Source organism: Gopherus evgoodei, chromosome 1, assembly GCF_007399415.2.
Source record: "Gopherus evgoodei ecotype Sinaloan lineage chromosome 1, rGopEvg1_v1.p, whole genome shotgun sequence".
Taxonomy (NCBI): domain Eukaryota; kingdom Metazoa; phylum Chordata; order Testudines; family Testudinidae; genus Gopherus; species Gopherus evgoodei.
In genome coordinates, this window is record NC_044322.1 from 242,189,144 (window position 1) to 242,204,389 (window position 15,246).

Below are 15,246 nucleotides of genomic sequence, written 5' to 3' on the forward strand. Positions count from 1 at the left end.
GACCACTGTTCAGTACTTAATTCAGAATAAATTATTTTTAAGAACTATGTTTTTGAAACTTTCTACAATATACAAATCTAAAGTGGTGCAATTTACAAACAGGAGGGGCTAAATAGGCACTATTCAGATCAAGAATCCATTAAGGTTTTGCTAAGTTTTTGCTTTGACGCCAACTCAGTGCTAGGGTTCAGTTTCAATACATCAAAATTCTGCAAGCTGTTCTTCGGTGAGTCTCATCATAATGACGGAAGTTTCACAAGATCACGTCTTGTGAGTTTCTGCCATCTGGGGTTGAAATCTTAACTGCATTTAAACCAGAACTAGAAAACCAGCCACTTCCTATTCTGAATATGATCTAAAGGTTTTGGACATGGAAATTTGAATCTGAAACCTAGCACTTTTAAACTAGACACTTCTTTATGCTACTAATTCATCTGCAGGTTTTTGTTTTGTTTAAATTGTGTTAGGGTCTGGAGATAGGATGTTTCTATCTTCAAAATTCCAAGGAGTTTGGGACCATTTCTAACAATTAAGAAAGACTTTATTTTTGACTCCTAAAACTACAATTTATTATTCCCCTTTCTTTTTTCTCACACAGTAAAAAAAAAAAATTAGAAACATGTCTATTGATGTCTAAAGTAAACTTTTACAGAAACATTCCTGAGTACCTTTTGGTGTTCAATCAGCACTGTTCCCAAACTTAGCCCATAATGTTATAATCAGATTTTCTCCTAATATTTTATTAGGAATTATTACACAGGATCTGTTTTTCAGTAAAGTAACTTCAAAAGTACAAACATTGTTTTAACACTATATTAACACATCTCTGGGTTTTTCCGCTCAGTTGTCAGCTGGCTAGCACTCTTCATTTGATGTCAGCATTCATATATGATACGTTTTGCCAGTTCACTCAATTTCATCTTCTTATTAAACATTTCCTCAAACATTTTGTTTTGTTTTGGAGTGAAGTGGTTTTTCCAGTCACCAACAGCGCCTAGGAGAGTGAGAAATGGGAAATGAACAGCTGAGGCTGCTTTGCCATTGGACGGAGAATGATTTATTGTGTGCTCTTAAACCATCTGGCTTTGTTCATGCAAAAATTTGCCCACATTGTTTTATTATTATTAGTTTTCTACCTTGTCTTAGCATAAAGGTCATGCAAATGAGTAACACTTAGGTTTCGGTGAAGTTCCTGGTGGAAAGAGGCTGGCTTATCAGCTGCCATATCATAATAACCATTATATCCTCAGACTACTTTATCTTGCTCTACCTAATTTCCAGTTTAAAGTTACATGCCTACAAAACTCATTTTTCTCTGGGCCATCTTCCACATTTCCATGCATACCTATAATACAGTGGAAATAGTAAATAAAAATCTCAAAGGACTGTCTGAATAGGAGTAGAAGAGAAGCTGGATCAGTAGCCAGCATTGCCAGCTCTCATAATATCTGTGTTTTTCTAAATGCTACAGCTTCTGGAGGCATGCAACATGGGAGGATCTCAGCTTTCATTTAAAAACCAACAACCCTATATTTTCTAGCCTTCAAGACTGCAAAGCAAAGCTTGAAAATGTGATTCAGGCATCTCTTAAAGCCTCAGACAATACAGAAGACCATTATAAAGAACCCAAATGTGCTGTTTTTTTTATCTCATTAATTTAAGCCAGTCTTTTGATCCTTCAGGGGCCTGACTCATGATTTTTGAATGCTCAGGGTTGGCAGTGCTGAGTGGAGGAACTGGAAGAACATATTACTGGCAATGTAACACACTTAACTACTTTTTGCCCTATAGAAGCCACACATACATACATCACTGACCTCTGACTAAACAGTAGCAAGACAGGCCTGTGCTCTTGGTGGGAATCAGAGCCCCTGCTCCTCCAGGACCTTATGCTGAGTGAAACCACCCCCATCCACCTGGGTAGTAAACTAGTCTCATTTGAACCACCACTCACTCCTGCTCAGTGGAAAGACCTGGCAGTGCTGTCCCCTTGAGGCACCTCAGCTTCTCAGCTGGCTGGAAGTTTACAAAAAATTGAGGTTTTGACCAACTCCCCACCCATGCATCCATCTGTAGGGTGACCAGATGTCCCATTTTTAAAGGGACAGTCCTGTTTTTTGGGACTTTTTCTTATATAGGCACCTATTACCATCCTCCCCCTGTCCTGTTTTTTCACAGTTGCTATCTGGTCACCTTATCCATCTGCAAAGCATTCACAGTTTTCTCTATCTCCCTACTCATTCACCCATTTTTTGACCAGTTCTATTAGGCCTCAATCCTGCAATGAGCTCCATGTAGACAGACTTCTGACTAAAATGAGGTAATGAACACGGAGCTCTTTGCCCATTGTGTTTGCATGCATCTTTTACACACAAACAGGGAGGAGAAAAAATATTTGTAAAAGCAAGGAAAAACACAACTCGCAAAAATTGGCCAATAGATTCAGAGGAGGGTATAACATCTGAACTTTTAAGTTAAGCTAGTCAGGAAATTTTAATGATTTTTTTTTTATTTCATTCATTTCTAGTTCAAAATGACTTTGTTTTGCAAGGTAAGTGAATTATAGTACAAAAAATAAAAACAAAGTAGTCAAAATCCCCCCCCCCCTCAATTTCCAGTTTGCAAAAGACTTTGAGATTTTGAATTTCTGTCTGGATTCAGGATGGGGAATAAAATTCCAAAATCTGAACAAATTTTACAGGACAGGAAAAGTTTCTGACGTAGCTGTACTTTTGTTTTAAAACGACTAGGGATAACATTTTCAGGAGTGCTTAAAGACCTGGGAATCTAAGTCACTTAAGTGCTTTTGAAAATTTGTCCCTAGATTTAGAATTGCATAAGCATTTTAAGGTAATTCATCTCTTTACACTATCTACGGATTCCCACTCATCCATTTTTATTGTGTCAGCATATCCTTTAACATATCCACTTCAATAAGACAACAGGTAATATATAAGATAAACACTAATGCAACCACTCTCAAAAGGAATGTGTTTGTGTGGTTCCTGATAAACTGAATGACCTTGCCATGCAGTAATGAGGGTACACGTTAGCGTCTCTGAAGGACAGAGGTAGAGAAATATAGATAAAGAAAGAGACAGTTAAGCCGCATGAATCTTTCCTTTCAGTTCTAAATGATCATGTGAACCAATATTAGACTTGTAATTTAGATGCTTCCCTGTGTCTAGTGTGGCCAGTAATTCCCAATCAAAGAAACCGGAAAGAAAGCATACTAGAAATGGATTCAAGAAGAATTCCTTCGTCACTCTGTAGGCATGATCCAAAGCACAAAAAGTCATTGAAAATACTAGTGTCCTCAATGAGATTTGGATCAGGCCTTATATGAGATTTTGTTGGGCCAGTTCCATCCAACGTACCTTTTCGGAATATCAGCTTCCTATTGGATGTAAGTGCACAAACGGTGTGATTTGGGTCACTGTTCTCTTTTTCTACATTGCTTTTCATCTCAGTGAATGACGACTTCTCACAAATCTCTTTGATTTCACTGTCACTGATGTTTACTCCCAGAAATACACTCATTTTCTTCACAACCGTAGGAAGATCCTGAGATATTTGAAGAGTATTTGTTTTCTAAGCAGAATATCAGATTTTATTTCTAAATCAAATAAATGACAAAGATTTTTCCTTCCAAAAGACATTGTTCAAGCAAAACTGTCAGACTGGTGTGTACACATGGTATCTATATGGTAGGCCTGATTCATCTCTTGCCTGCACCTATGTAAATCAGGCGTAATTCTATTGAAGTCACTGGAGTTACATGTGTGCAAATGATACAATGAGAAGATAATCAGGCTCAATGTATATACATTCTTATTTAAATGTATTGAAAAAAATTGCATAGCCAATTTTGGTATCAGTTCAGCAAGGCAGTCAAGCATTTCTCTAACTTTCAGCAGGAGTAATTCTCATTGCCTTCAAGAGAAATATTAATGAGCTGAAGGTTAGGCATATAGCTGAGTATCTTGCAGAACTGGTGTATGTGGGTGAAATTTTCAGAAGACTGTAAGAGGTTTTGGAGCTAGAATGGGTTCAGTATCTATTTCTTCTCCTCTTCCCAAGAAAAATATTGCTAAAGATGAAAAAATACATTTTTATAGAAATTTTCAGTGGAAAAGTGGGACTTTTCATCAAAATATCCCAAACCTGACAATCAAAGCTTGTTGTCTTTGGTGGAGGGGTTGTTTTTTAATTCAAAACTGGAAATTTTTGAGGAGAGCAGACATTTCCCACAACATTTTTTTTTGGTCAAAACCCCAATTTTCTGGTGTAAAAAATAGTACAATGGAAAAAATTTTGACCAGTCTTGTTAGGAGTTCAAGTTCCATAGGCCCTAAATGGGACATATGCTCCTAAAATCCCTTCGCTCTTTGAAAATTCTGTTCTGTATTACTAGAAACAGACAAAAGATTCTGGTACAAGAGAAGTTTTTCACCAGCTTGGCAGTGTGATCTAGCTGTCTGTGCACAGAAATAGCAGGTAGGGACTTCTGAATGTTAGTCCTGGTTCTACACTGATTGTGCTGTGGCTTTGTGCAAGTTAATCACTCTGTACCTCAATTTGTCCATATGTGAAATAGGATTTACTACCTACCTTCTTTGTTATAAAATTAAGAGGCTAACGTTCGTGTAACCCTTTCAAGATGAAAAGTGCAATACAAATACTAAGTATGTCTGTGTTATGAACTTGTTCTGCCTTGTACCTCTCATTTTAATTTGCTCTTTAAACTCCAGTGATGTAATTTTACAACAGCTTTGTTTTGTTTTGTTCTGCTGCATGAGATGGGAAATAAGTTTACCTTCTTCATGTCTTCATAGAATAAAAATAAGATGTTTCTGTCATTTTTATGCTCTTCCCAGCTTAAGAAATGATCAAACCAGGATCCACAGACAACTGTGAGGAAAACAAAATGGGATTTATATAAACTTCATTGACAAATAATTCTAACTATATAACATACACTAAAAGAAATGTTCTTTTCCTGCCATGCAGTGAGCATGCACTATATCCCCGTCACTGGTTCAATTTCTTCTGTTTACTGGATCAAACCAAATGTATAAAGTTGTTCAATTTCTTTTTTTGCATGTGCTTCTGGTTATGGAATGCTGGTGTTCTTTTGAGAAACGCATTTGAAGCTGAACGTTGAATCCAAAGGCAAGGAAATGTGAGTTGTCCCATTGAAATCTATGGCATTATACACTTACAAAAGCATGCGAATAAGCGTTTGCAGTATTAATGCCATTATTTGGGAAGACAGTAATCACTTCACCACAAAATGCAGCCACCTCTGGAGTGAAACACAGTAGCTGTTAATAAGTGCACAGCAATGTTTCAAAAATTTTAGGAGAGGAAGTGAAGAATACCGTATCAATTTAAACTATCAGGGGAAACTGAGGTAGAGTGGATATTAGCCCCCAAACTGGTACTCAGCCACTGCCATATTGCCAACTCCTATGACTTTATAACGAGTCTCATGATATTTGCTGTTTTTCTTAAATTGCACCATCACTTTTTGAAATCAAGAGATTGCAAGAGCTCCTCAGCTTTCACTTAAAAAAAAAGTTTCTGGCCTTTCTGTTTGTAAAGAGAAGATTGAAAATATTGAGTGAGGTCATCCTAAAGGGTTCAGAAACCAGGGCCACCCAGAGGATTCAGAGGGCCTGGGGTCTTCGGCAGTGGGGGTCCTTCCACTCTGGGTCTTTGGGGCATTTCAGCTGTGGGTCCCGGAGTGGAAGTAGCCCCCACCACTGAATTGCTGCCGAAGACCCAGAGCGGAAGAAGCTCCAGGTCTTTGGCAGCAGGTCCGTCACTTTCGTGGGAAGGGCCTGAAAACTCGTGGGAGCCCCTATGAGGCACAGATCCTGGGCAAATTGCCCCCACTTCCCCCCCCCATCAGAAACCAGATGGCAAAAAAAAGAAGATCCAACCTTTACTATTTTTTTTTAAATTTACGATTTTTAACCACCTCTTGATTTTTGAGGGGCCAGACTCATGATGTTTGAGCACTTGGGGTTGGCAATACTGCAATCCGCACTCCCTTTGGTGTGTCTAATGCTGGTGGTGGTGCTGAATGAAGTTCTATGGCTTATGTAAAGTAGGAGGTTAGACTAATAAACATATTGTTCCCTTCTGACCTTAAAGGTCTATGAACTGTTACTCCCTTGGGGCTTCTGATCAGCAGGTACAAATTTGCTTCCAATAACAAGTGGCCAAATTAGCTTCAGTAGTGCAGGACCCAGCCTAGGGGCACAAGCAACAAAACTATGGCTAACCCCTGTGTATGTGCAGCAGGACAGGGAAAGGACTCCGTTTGCCTTCACCCTTGTCCTGAAGTCAATGGCAGGGCCGGCTCCAGGCCCTAGCATGCCAAACACGTGCTTGGGGTGGCATGCTGCAGGGGGCGCTCTGCTGGTTGCCGGGAGGGCGGCAGGCGGCTCGGGTGGACTTCCCACAGGCATCTCTGCGGAGGGTCCGCTGGTCCTGCAGCTCAGGTGGAGCATCCGCAGGCACCTGCAGGAGGTCCACTGGAGCCGCGGGACCAGCGGACCCTCCGCAGCCACATCTGCGGGATATCCACCGGAGCCGTGAGACCAGCGAGCAGCAGAGCGCCCCTCGTGGCGTGCCTCCGTGCTTGGGGTGGCGAAATGGCTAGAGCCGGCCCTGGTCAATGGGACTCTTCACAGGTGCCAGAAGATCCCATAGCATGTATCTGTAGAAAAACTGATTTGTGGTTGAACTAATGTTTTTATCCCCGCTCCAGGAACACATACAAAGTACTACAAGACAATAGTCCACGCTATCGACAAGTGATGGGCCACATTGATTTTTTTTTTTAATTCCGTCAGCATTAGGTGCTCAAAACAGATAGTGATAAGGCCCCAAACCCTGCAAATCACTTAAGCATGTCCCCTACCCTGCTTTTGCTGGGCAGGGAACACAGGAAAGCCTGATGTTGTCAATGGAAAACTACGGACTTCAGTGAGCTTTGGATCAGGCCCCAAATGAGTAGCATTTTGTGTTTCTTTTGATCTTCCTACAGCTGTTTGTTGCTGTATTGATTCTTGTGTAGCATGTGTCCAGCAGTAACAAGCTGGTATAAATGAGTAATAATACACTGAAAATGAGGATGGATAATGGGAACACCACCACGTCACAATCTTAACTTCCACATCAGAATCAAAATGGCTACTCAGAAAGAACTCATCCACGTCCTTGGGGTTTGGAACTGGCAGCTCAAGATAACCTGCCCTGTCACAGGGCAAAGTAGAGTCTGGGGAGTGATGGAGACTTCAATAGGTCAAGGCTTACAAATAAAACCTTTGTTTAGATCCAGCCATGCAAAACTATCTACCGGTATGGGCTGGCAGAGTGGGTTGAAATCAGGATTTGAATTTTGCTGTTTGAACCCATCTCTGGCACAAACATTCCAAAAAGAAGCATCCACATTTATAAAAGACCCCAGGGAAAAATACAGGTCATGCAGGCAAAATAATAAAAAAATACACTGATAAATGAAAAACAAAGATAAAATAATTTGTAATGAATAAACAGGCTTGATAGTTATAGGGCTCAGAATAACAGTCACCTAGCTTCATCCAGCTCAATAAAGGGAAATGTGCTTTATGTGATCTCTGATATGTCAGTTTAAACACTCAATTCTTTTCTGGTGTGCTCTCAGAAACCAGGGAAAGCTCTGCTGAGCATGCTCAGAAGAATACCCACCACTTTAGGGTGGGAGCTTATAAGCACTTTTTCTCCTTTCTCAGGTTTAAAATGGAGGATCTTGTTGCAAATTACCTTATAAGCTGATTTGTAGTCAGGGGGATATCAATATCTTCAGGTAAGTTGTTATGTGATAGACCCTTTCTTTGCCATTTGGTGAGAAAACACTAGATTAACTGTCTCTCCAGATTTTTTTTTTTTTTTAATCCTAAACCTGAAGGGGAAGCTGGATATCGAAACTCAGCTGTCGCTAGTTAAAGTGGCTGGTCTTCTGGGGGTTGCAAAAACAGGGATAAAATATTTTTCTGTCATACCAGCAGGGACATCCCTGTTTAGGGGAGACATGTAGCTACCTATGTTTTTGTAAAAGCTTGGATAGTGTTAAATTGCTTTAATATAGAGGGAGGATAAGAATCAGCAGGTCAGTTTTATTTTGCTTGCTTGTTTTTGTGGATGGAGCAAGGGTCAGTAACTTGTTTGGGAAAGGGTTTGTGGCAAAATGTTTTTTCTGGCATGGGGGGAAAAATGCTAAAGCCAGTTCTAGTAGAATTTATGGCCTATGGACTGTTAACTTGTCTGTATGGAGTGCTGATGTACAGGATTGTGCTATTTGTGCTTGTTGAACTTTGATGGCAGAATTCATCCTGAAACTAATCTAAGGCCCTGCTTCTGCATAGTGGCAGCTTGCTGAGGCCATGAGCAGACCCACTGAAGTCAGTGGGAATCATAAAAGCACAGCAATCAATCCACTATCCAAGACTGGTGCCTAAAAAAAGCTTCGCTGACTAAATCATTTACTGTTGTCCAGAAGTACATGATGTTTCTGATGTTGCAATAAGGCCATTAAAGAATAGCGCCATTTAAAGAGGAACACATATCTCTGGCAGTAATTAAATTTAAGGGGGCACATGTGGTGTTTCTAATTCCAACTATAGGAAATACTGTAAATACCACACTGAAGGGATAGTAACTACAGTGGTTAAGTAAACAAATTGTTTTCTTTGCTCTCGTTTGTACAAAATGTACTGCTGATGTAAAGGTACATGGATGATTTGTAAAAAGAGGGGGAAATGCCCTGTAAATAAGGAATTTTCACACTTATTTATATTCCTCACTTCTTGCCATGTGTTATAAGTTTGTAGGCTAGAAAGAGAGAGAAAAGATAACACTTATCCTTACCATCTCCCCTTAAGAACAGCTGGAGGAAAACAGTCCATGAATCTATGGTGGGGAGATTTGGGTTATCTCTGTAGTAGTGATACATGGAAACTGCAGTATCTTTTGGATTTCTGATAATGTAGAAGGCCTGTAAAAGAAGACACTATGATTACTAAGGATAACTTCCTTATTTTAGAGGATCCACTTGTGTAGGTGTGAGGTTTTTTTACACGCCTTTTAGCTAATATCAGCCCCCATGTGGTTATGGGTCAGGGTTCTTTTACTGATCATCTTCCAGCTAACAGTCAAATGTCCTTTATAGTTAAAACAGCATTAAGATAGAGGAGGGTATTTGTGGGGGAAAATCACTAATTGATGGATTAACAGGCAGTAATGAACCAGTGACAGAAGCTAGAAGTATGTGTGCCTCCGCTAATACAGTTTTAGTGGTTGGTTCACAATTGCATATGGGTTTCCTATACGTGTGTGGACTGGAACATATGCAAGAGATGGATTTCATATTAGTTCATGAGTTAATATATGATCTCAATAAATCCCATGAGTAAAACATTAATTACTTGTCATTCTCATGTAAGCTGCATATGATCTGTTCTATGAGAACGGTTCCAACTAGAACTGGGCCTGAACCAAAAGCCGGCATCTGAATAACCACGAAGTTTGTGAGTTTGAAATCAAAACTTGGATGCAGAGCTGAATTTTTCCAGTAGCCTCCAATATTGCTATGGAGAAAAGCAAAAACTGTGGGTGAGTGTGTGAGAGACCTATCAGGACTTGGATTTGTGGCTGAAACTTTAGTTTTAGCCCTTACTTAAGTACGTGCTTTTGGTTTGTATAATTGGTATCATTGCCTATAACGTTCTTTTGCAAACAATCTATACATGTCTGAAATTCCACAGTCCTACCAAGCAGCTAATTCTTAAGAACATTCCTGAGGAATCATGACCATTACAGTCAACTTCATATTTCTGAGAGCAGGGAAAAACTATGAATCTTAAGTAGAAATAAAACTCCAGTGTTTTGCAATACACTAGCTTCAAGAAGATAATTGGAGGCATAGGTTAATAAAACATTTTAGCAGATAAGCATGAGAAATGAGTGATGAAACACTGTTAGATTAATTTTAAAGTGACTCATTAAAAGAAGTGTGATTGTGATAGTAGGGTAGTCATTGCATGGCTTTCTTTCACGTGCATGTATCCCTTACACTTAATTATGTAATTCTAGTTCCATTGATCATTGCACTGAACAAAAATGGTATACATTGTAAGGCCTTTCACTCTTGGTGTATATTTGTGCGTTTCCATGACTAAAACTGAGCCACCAATTAGATGTATGCAGTGTAGTCATGGCCATGTGGATCCCAGGATATTAGACACAAGGTGGGTGAGGTAATATCTTTTATTGGACTAACTTCTGTTGGTGAAGAAGAGCCACACAGAGCTCTTCTTCAGGCTCAAAAACTTGTCTCTCTCACCCACAGAAGTTCGTGCAATAAAATATATTACCTCACCCACCTTGTCCCACAAAGTAGATGTCCTTCTATGATAAAGTCTCATCTGCAAACCCAGAAATTTAAGTTCAAGTTAAGGGGCATATATCACCCCCATCTGGATATGCAGCATCCACTGATGTCACTGGGAGTTGAGCACATGGTTTAAAGGCAGAATGTAGGTCACAGTATACTTAAAGATTAGGAAACTTTTAATTGCATGTAGTTAAGCTGTTTGCTACTAATGTTGTTTGAGGATGCTCAGGCTCCTGTATGTTTTGTCTTTTAAATCAAATTATTTGTAGCTGATGCTCAAAGATATCTAAGTTCATTTCCAAGGTAGTATATAAGGAAATTTGGCACTTTGATAACTATGGCCATTTCAAATCCAGTCTCACAAATGTCTGAAACATTGTAGTCTGAAGACTATTTTGCAGGACAACTGATGTCAGGCAGGTTGTAATGCAAGCAGGGGAGGCATGCTTCAGACCTTTCATTGTTTAATTTACATCTTGAATTAGATCTTTGTTGGAGGTCTGATGGCAAGGTGTTGGCCATATGTTATCTCGTTATATTTTAAAAGATGACAATGCTAAAATAGTACCTGTTTACTGACATGCTATTTTGGAATAAATCTAATTATGGTGGAGCAAGTAGAGATGAGTTATTGGCTTTTGATTAATTGCTGGGAAGTCACTTCCATCATGTACACCCAGTGCCTTTGCCATTATGAATCTGTATGATTCTATCATAGGTTATCTGTATCAGTGAAACTTATATATATGTTAATATGTTCTAGCTCAACCAACAAATTGTGATTTGAGAATTACTGCATGAAATTTTAACGCGACAAGATTATAATGAATATTGTAAACAAATCAGATTCAATAAATATTTTACACTATGAAATTTTAAATAACATAGGGCCAACACCAGAAAGCTACTCTGGTTAAATTCAGAGTAACCCACTGAAGCCAGAGAGTTATTCCAGATTTACACGGGAGCGGCTGAGAGAAGAATTTGCCACTTTAACGTGATACTGTAAGCACCGTCTGTTTAAAAATGGCTAGATCCAGACAAGATAAAATATATACTTTATTTGAGAGAGTTGTAATACAACTTATTTTACCTTGCATTGTTTGACCTTAAAATTTGATGGTAACATGTTGTAGTCCAAGTGCGTTGGGATGATTCTCTTGGATGAAAGATTGTTAAGTTCTTCCACTTTGGAGATGTCTCCAAACTCAATAGGTGATGTTAGGGTGACTTTGGGAGTGTAAATCTGCTTTATAATTTGTGCAAGCCAGTGAGTGCCTTCAGACAATTATTTTTAAGAAAAAAAAAGGGAGAGAGGAGAAAAGGATTTATTACTAGAAAAATATACTGATACAGGAAAAGTTTGAGTTTGGAAGTAGTTCACTTGTTTGCAAACTAAAGCTCTGATCCTGCAACACTTAGGCATGTAAGAAATTTTACACCTATGAGCAGTTCTGTTGAGTTCACATGTGTAAATGCTTATAGAATTAGAGCTGTAGCTGATGCATGATATAATTCCACTAGGAAAAGTGCCGAGTAACACTAATACTAAAATAAACCTTTTCAGAAGATGTGCATATTATTCAGATAGCTTTATAGAAACTAAAATGTAGCACTATGGCTAAATTTTCCTCATAAAACTTGAGCATAAAACTTATATACCCACCATCTAACTAGCAAACTAACTAACACACTGGTTTGCATATTTTCAAAAGTAACAATGACTTAATTTTTTTGTGGGGGGGAAATGAATATACAGAAAAACACCATAAAATTACTTAATACAGTTCTGACTAGTTAATGAAAATAGTGTAGTAAGTCTTTAGCCAAATCTTTACGGTATGGATTTTATTACAAGCAAATTACCTATTGATTTCTAGTAATAAAGGGAACCCATAGGCAGGTGCCAACTATTTAAAATTACAAAATCAAAATACACTACACAAATATAGTTGATTTTTTACAATTTCACATTTTACATCTCAATACAGCTTCTTATTTCGAATCTGAACTTAAACATCATCCACTTTCTGTCTCGCTCTCTCACATACATACAAGGTTTTTCAGTGAGCTTACACCCAGAACATTCAGCAAACAATTAAAATTCCCCGCAATAAATTTTTAAAGCAGAACTTTACCAGACTTTGGATAGGAAACCAAAAGGATGTCATCTTCTCTAGCATCAAAGGCATCCAAGGATTTTAGAAGATCTGGTGATGACCTAGTTGTAAAGGGAATCCCATTGAATCTGTGAATGAGAGCTGTCTGACTCTGGGTTGACATATTTGCTAATGTCTTGGATTTCTGTACGTCAGATAACAGCTCAGTGACCAGGGGATTTAGAAGTCACTTGTAAGTCAGATGATTTGCATTGACTAATGAAAATTTAGAATTGAAAACTGCACATTTATATACTTTGTAAAATTCTGCAGAGTCACTCCAGACCTTTACCTCATCAGAAAATTAATTACAGCAACTGTAAATTCTACAGAAGTTATCTTGGTTAATCATACAGATACCCCAAGGCCTAATTTGATAATGAGCATATTAGGGATATTTTGTAAGCGTATTCACTTGTCATTCTAGTTATTTTCCACTGTTAAAATACTTTGTCTCTCATTTGTTTATCTGGAAACCTTTACAACCTTTGCAACATAGTGAAACAGCGTAAATTGCTTCAATATCTAAGAATGTTTCCAGATAAGGAGTGTGTATCTTTAAAATATGCTTTTACATATCTTTAAAAAATTCGATATTCCTTTAACTTGTGTGAACACAAATAATGATTTTGTTTAACATGTATACAAGGGACTGAATTTTCAAAAGTGACTAAAGGGTTCCCATTTTCGGAAAGTGCTGAGCGCCCTCTCAAAGAAAACCTCCCCTCTCAGGTGGTGTCCCAACTTAGACATCTTAAGAGCATAGGGACTTGTAGGGCAATTTTCAAAATGACTTATGAAGCTATCTCTACTTATAGGCATTCCCAAGGTGCACGTCACCAAAACTGGGGAACATCAGGCTCATGTTAAATATTCCCTTGAATATCACATTTCATAACACATCATTTTTCAGAATTCTGTTGGGTCAAATTTAACCCCCATTGAAGCCAATGGAAGCTTTGCCATTGACTTCGGTGAATCTGATTTCATCTATGACATTTAATTACGTTTTGGTTCTGTGATCTTTGTGTACCCAAAGCTCCCTTTACAGTAGGACCTCAGAGTTATGAACACCAGAGTTACGAACTGACCAGTCAACCACACACTTCATTTGGAACTGGAAGTACACAATCAGGCAACAGCAGAGATGGGGCAGGGGTGGCGGGGAAAGGCAGCAAATACAGTACAGTACTGCACTAAATGTAAACTACTAAAAGAATAAAGTGAAAGCAGCATTTTTCTTCTGTATAGTAAAGTTTCAAAGCTCTATTAAGTCAATGTTCAGTTGTAAGCTTTTTGAAAGAACAACTATAACATTTTGTTCAACGTTACGAACATTTCAGAGTTATGAACAACTTCCATTTCCAAGGTTTTCCTAAATCTGAGGTTCTACTGTAATTTGAATGGCAGTTATTGGTGCTCAGTGAATGTTGCACCAGTCCCCTCATGTGACTTTCCCATATAATTTTCCTTGGTCTTATTTTTAGTGAGTTTTATTTCTTTCCTGCATAACCTGTCAAAGATATCTATTCAAAACTGCCTGATACAAGTTTTCAGTACTTAGATAGTTGATAGATACTTAGATAGTGTTTACAGAGTGAATTCCATAGTGTTTAAAGGAATAGATTTGATCCCTGGTGGATTTCATCTGTCAAATTATATATTTTTAAAAAGTGTATAAACATAAATAAAGCAGTTTAGGAAAAATTGTTTGAGTTAAATTTGACAGTCTATAATTCTTTGAGTTCATTGTGAGGCTTAAGGAAATGGGAATTTACCAGGAAGAAGTTCTTTGTCCTTCTCTGCATGAGGACTTCTGATTTCTTTTCTCTAGGGAGACCTGGGAAAAGTTTAGTCAGCTGTCAATTCTTCTCTTCTGTTCTTCCCCTACATCTGCTCAAGTCCCACATGCTCTTTTCACAAAGGGAATGGGGAGGCCAAACAACATGATTCTTTGGCTGTCCTTCTGCAGGCTCTGACAGCAGTTCCATCATGCTGGAGTGTGGGGAGGGAAGGTGTATGTGCAGGTGTCAAAGGGCTGCCATTTTTTCCTTGTCAGAGTCTCTGCGTGAGAGGACCCCATGCAGTCATTTATGCAAAACAAAAACAATCATTTTCCAGTGCAATTATCAGGTCATGTGTAGGCTGTGCCTTTCTCAATTCTGCTGTATTCTAGACTGTCCAACAAAGAATGCAGTGATTATATACTACCAGAGGCTATGCAAATGTTTCAGTTTGCCACAGTATTGTGTGTGATTTTTTTTTCTCCTTTTAATTCTGCAATTCTATGCCATTCTTACTAAGAGTAGCAACTGAGCAAAATGGAAAAACAAAGTATTTGTTTTCAAGGTGCTAAAATGAAATCACTTAAAACATGGCTGATTAAACAGGAAGAAATTAAACTTCTAACAGAAGTGGATCAACTACTGCTGGTTGTAGTACTGAGCTGTATCCGCCATTGCCTGCAACAGGAATCCATGACCAGTTGCCTGATACTGTTAGCATACCTCATGATTTAAGTTTGCCCTGTGTGTAATTTTGGAAAGCAAGGCTGTTCTGTCTGCTCATTGGTTTGGTGTTTTTCAATGGCTCCATTATTCTGACGCTAGCGAGAGTGTATTTTTTGTTTCTATAACTGTGCAG

At 38.6% G+C, this 15,246-nt stretch overlaps 1 protein-coding gene across 1 annotated transcript; it reads right to left on the bottom strand.

Moving 5' to 3' along the window:
• Window positions 1–875: 875 nt before the first annotated feature.
• Window positions 876–12,727, bottom strand: LOC115646942 (sulfotransferase 6B1-like). Its single transcript, XM_030553420.1, has 6 exons — window positions 12,583–12,727; window positions 11,538–11,722; window positions 8,920–9,046; window positions 4,817–4,911; window positions 3,378–3,564; window positions 876–994 (listed from the first exon to the last, which is right to left on the bottom strand). Exons 1-6 carry the CDS (start codon window positions 12,725–12,727, stop codon window positions 876–878), a joined length of 858 nt encoding a protein of 285 aa, XP_030409280.1.
• Window positions 12,728–15,246: the final 2,519 nt, after the last annotated feature.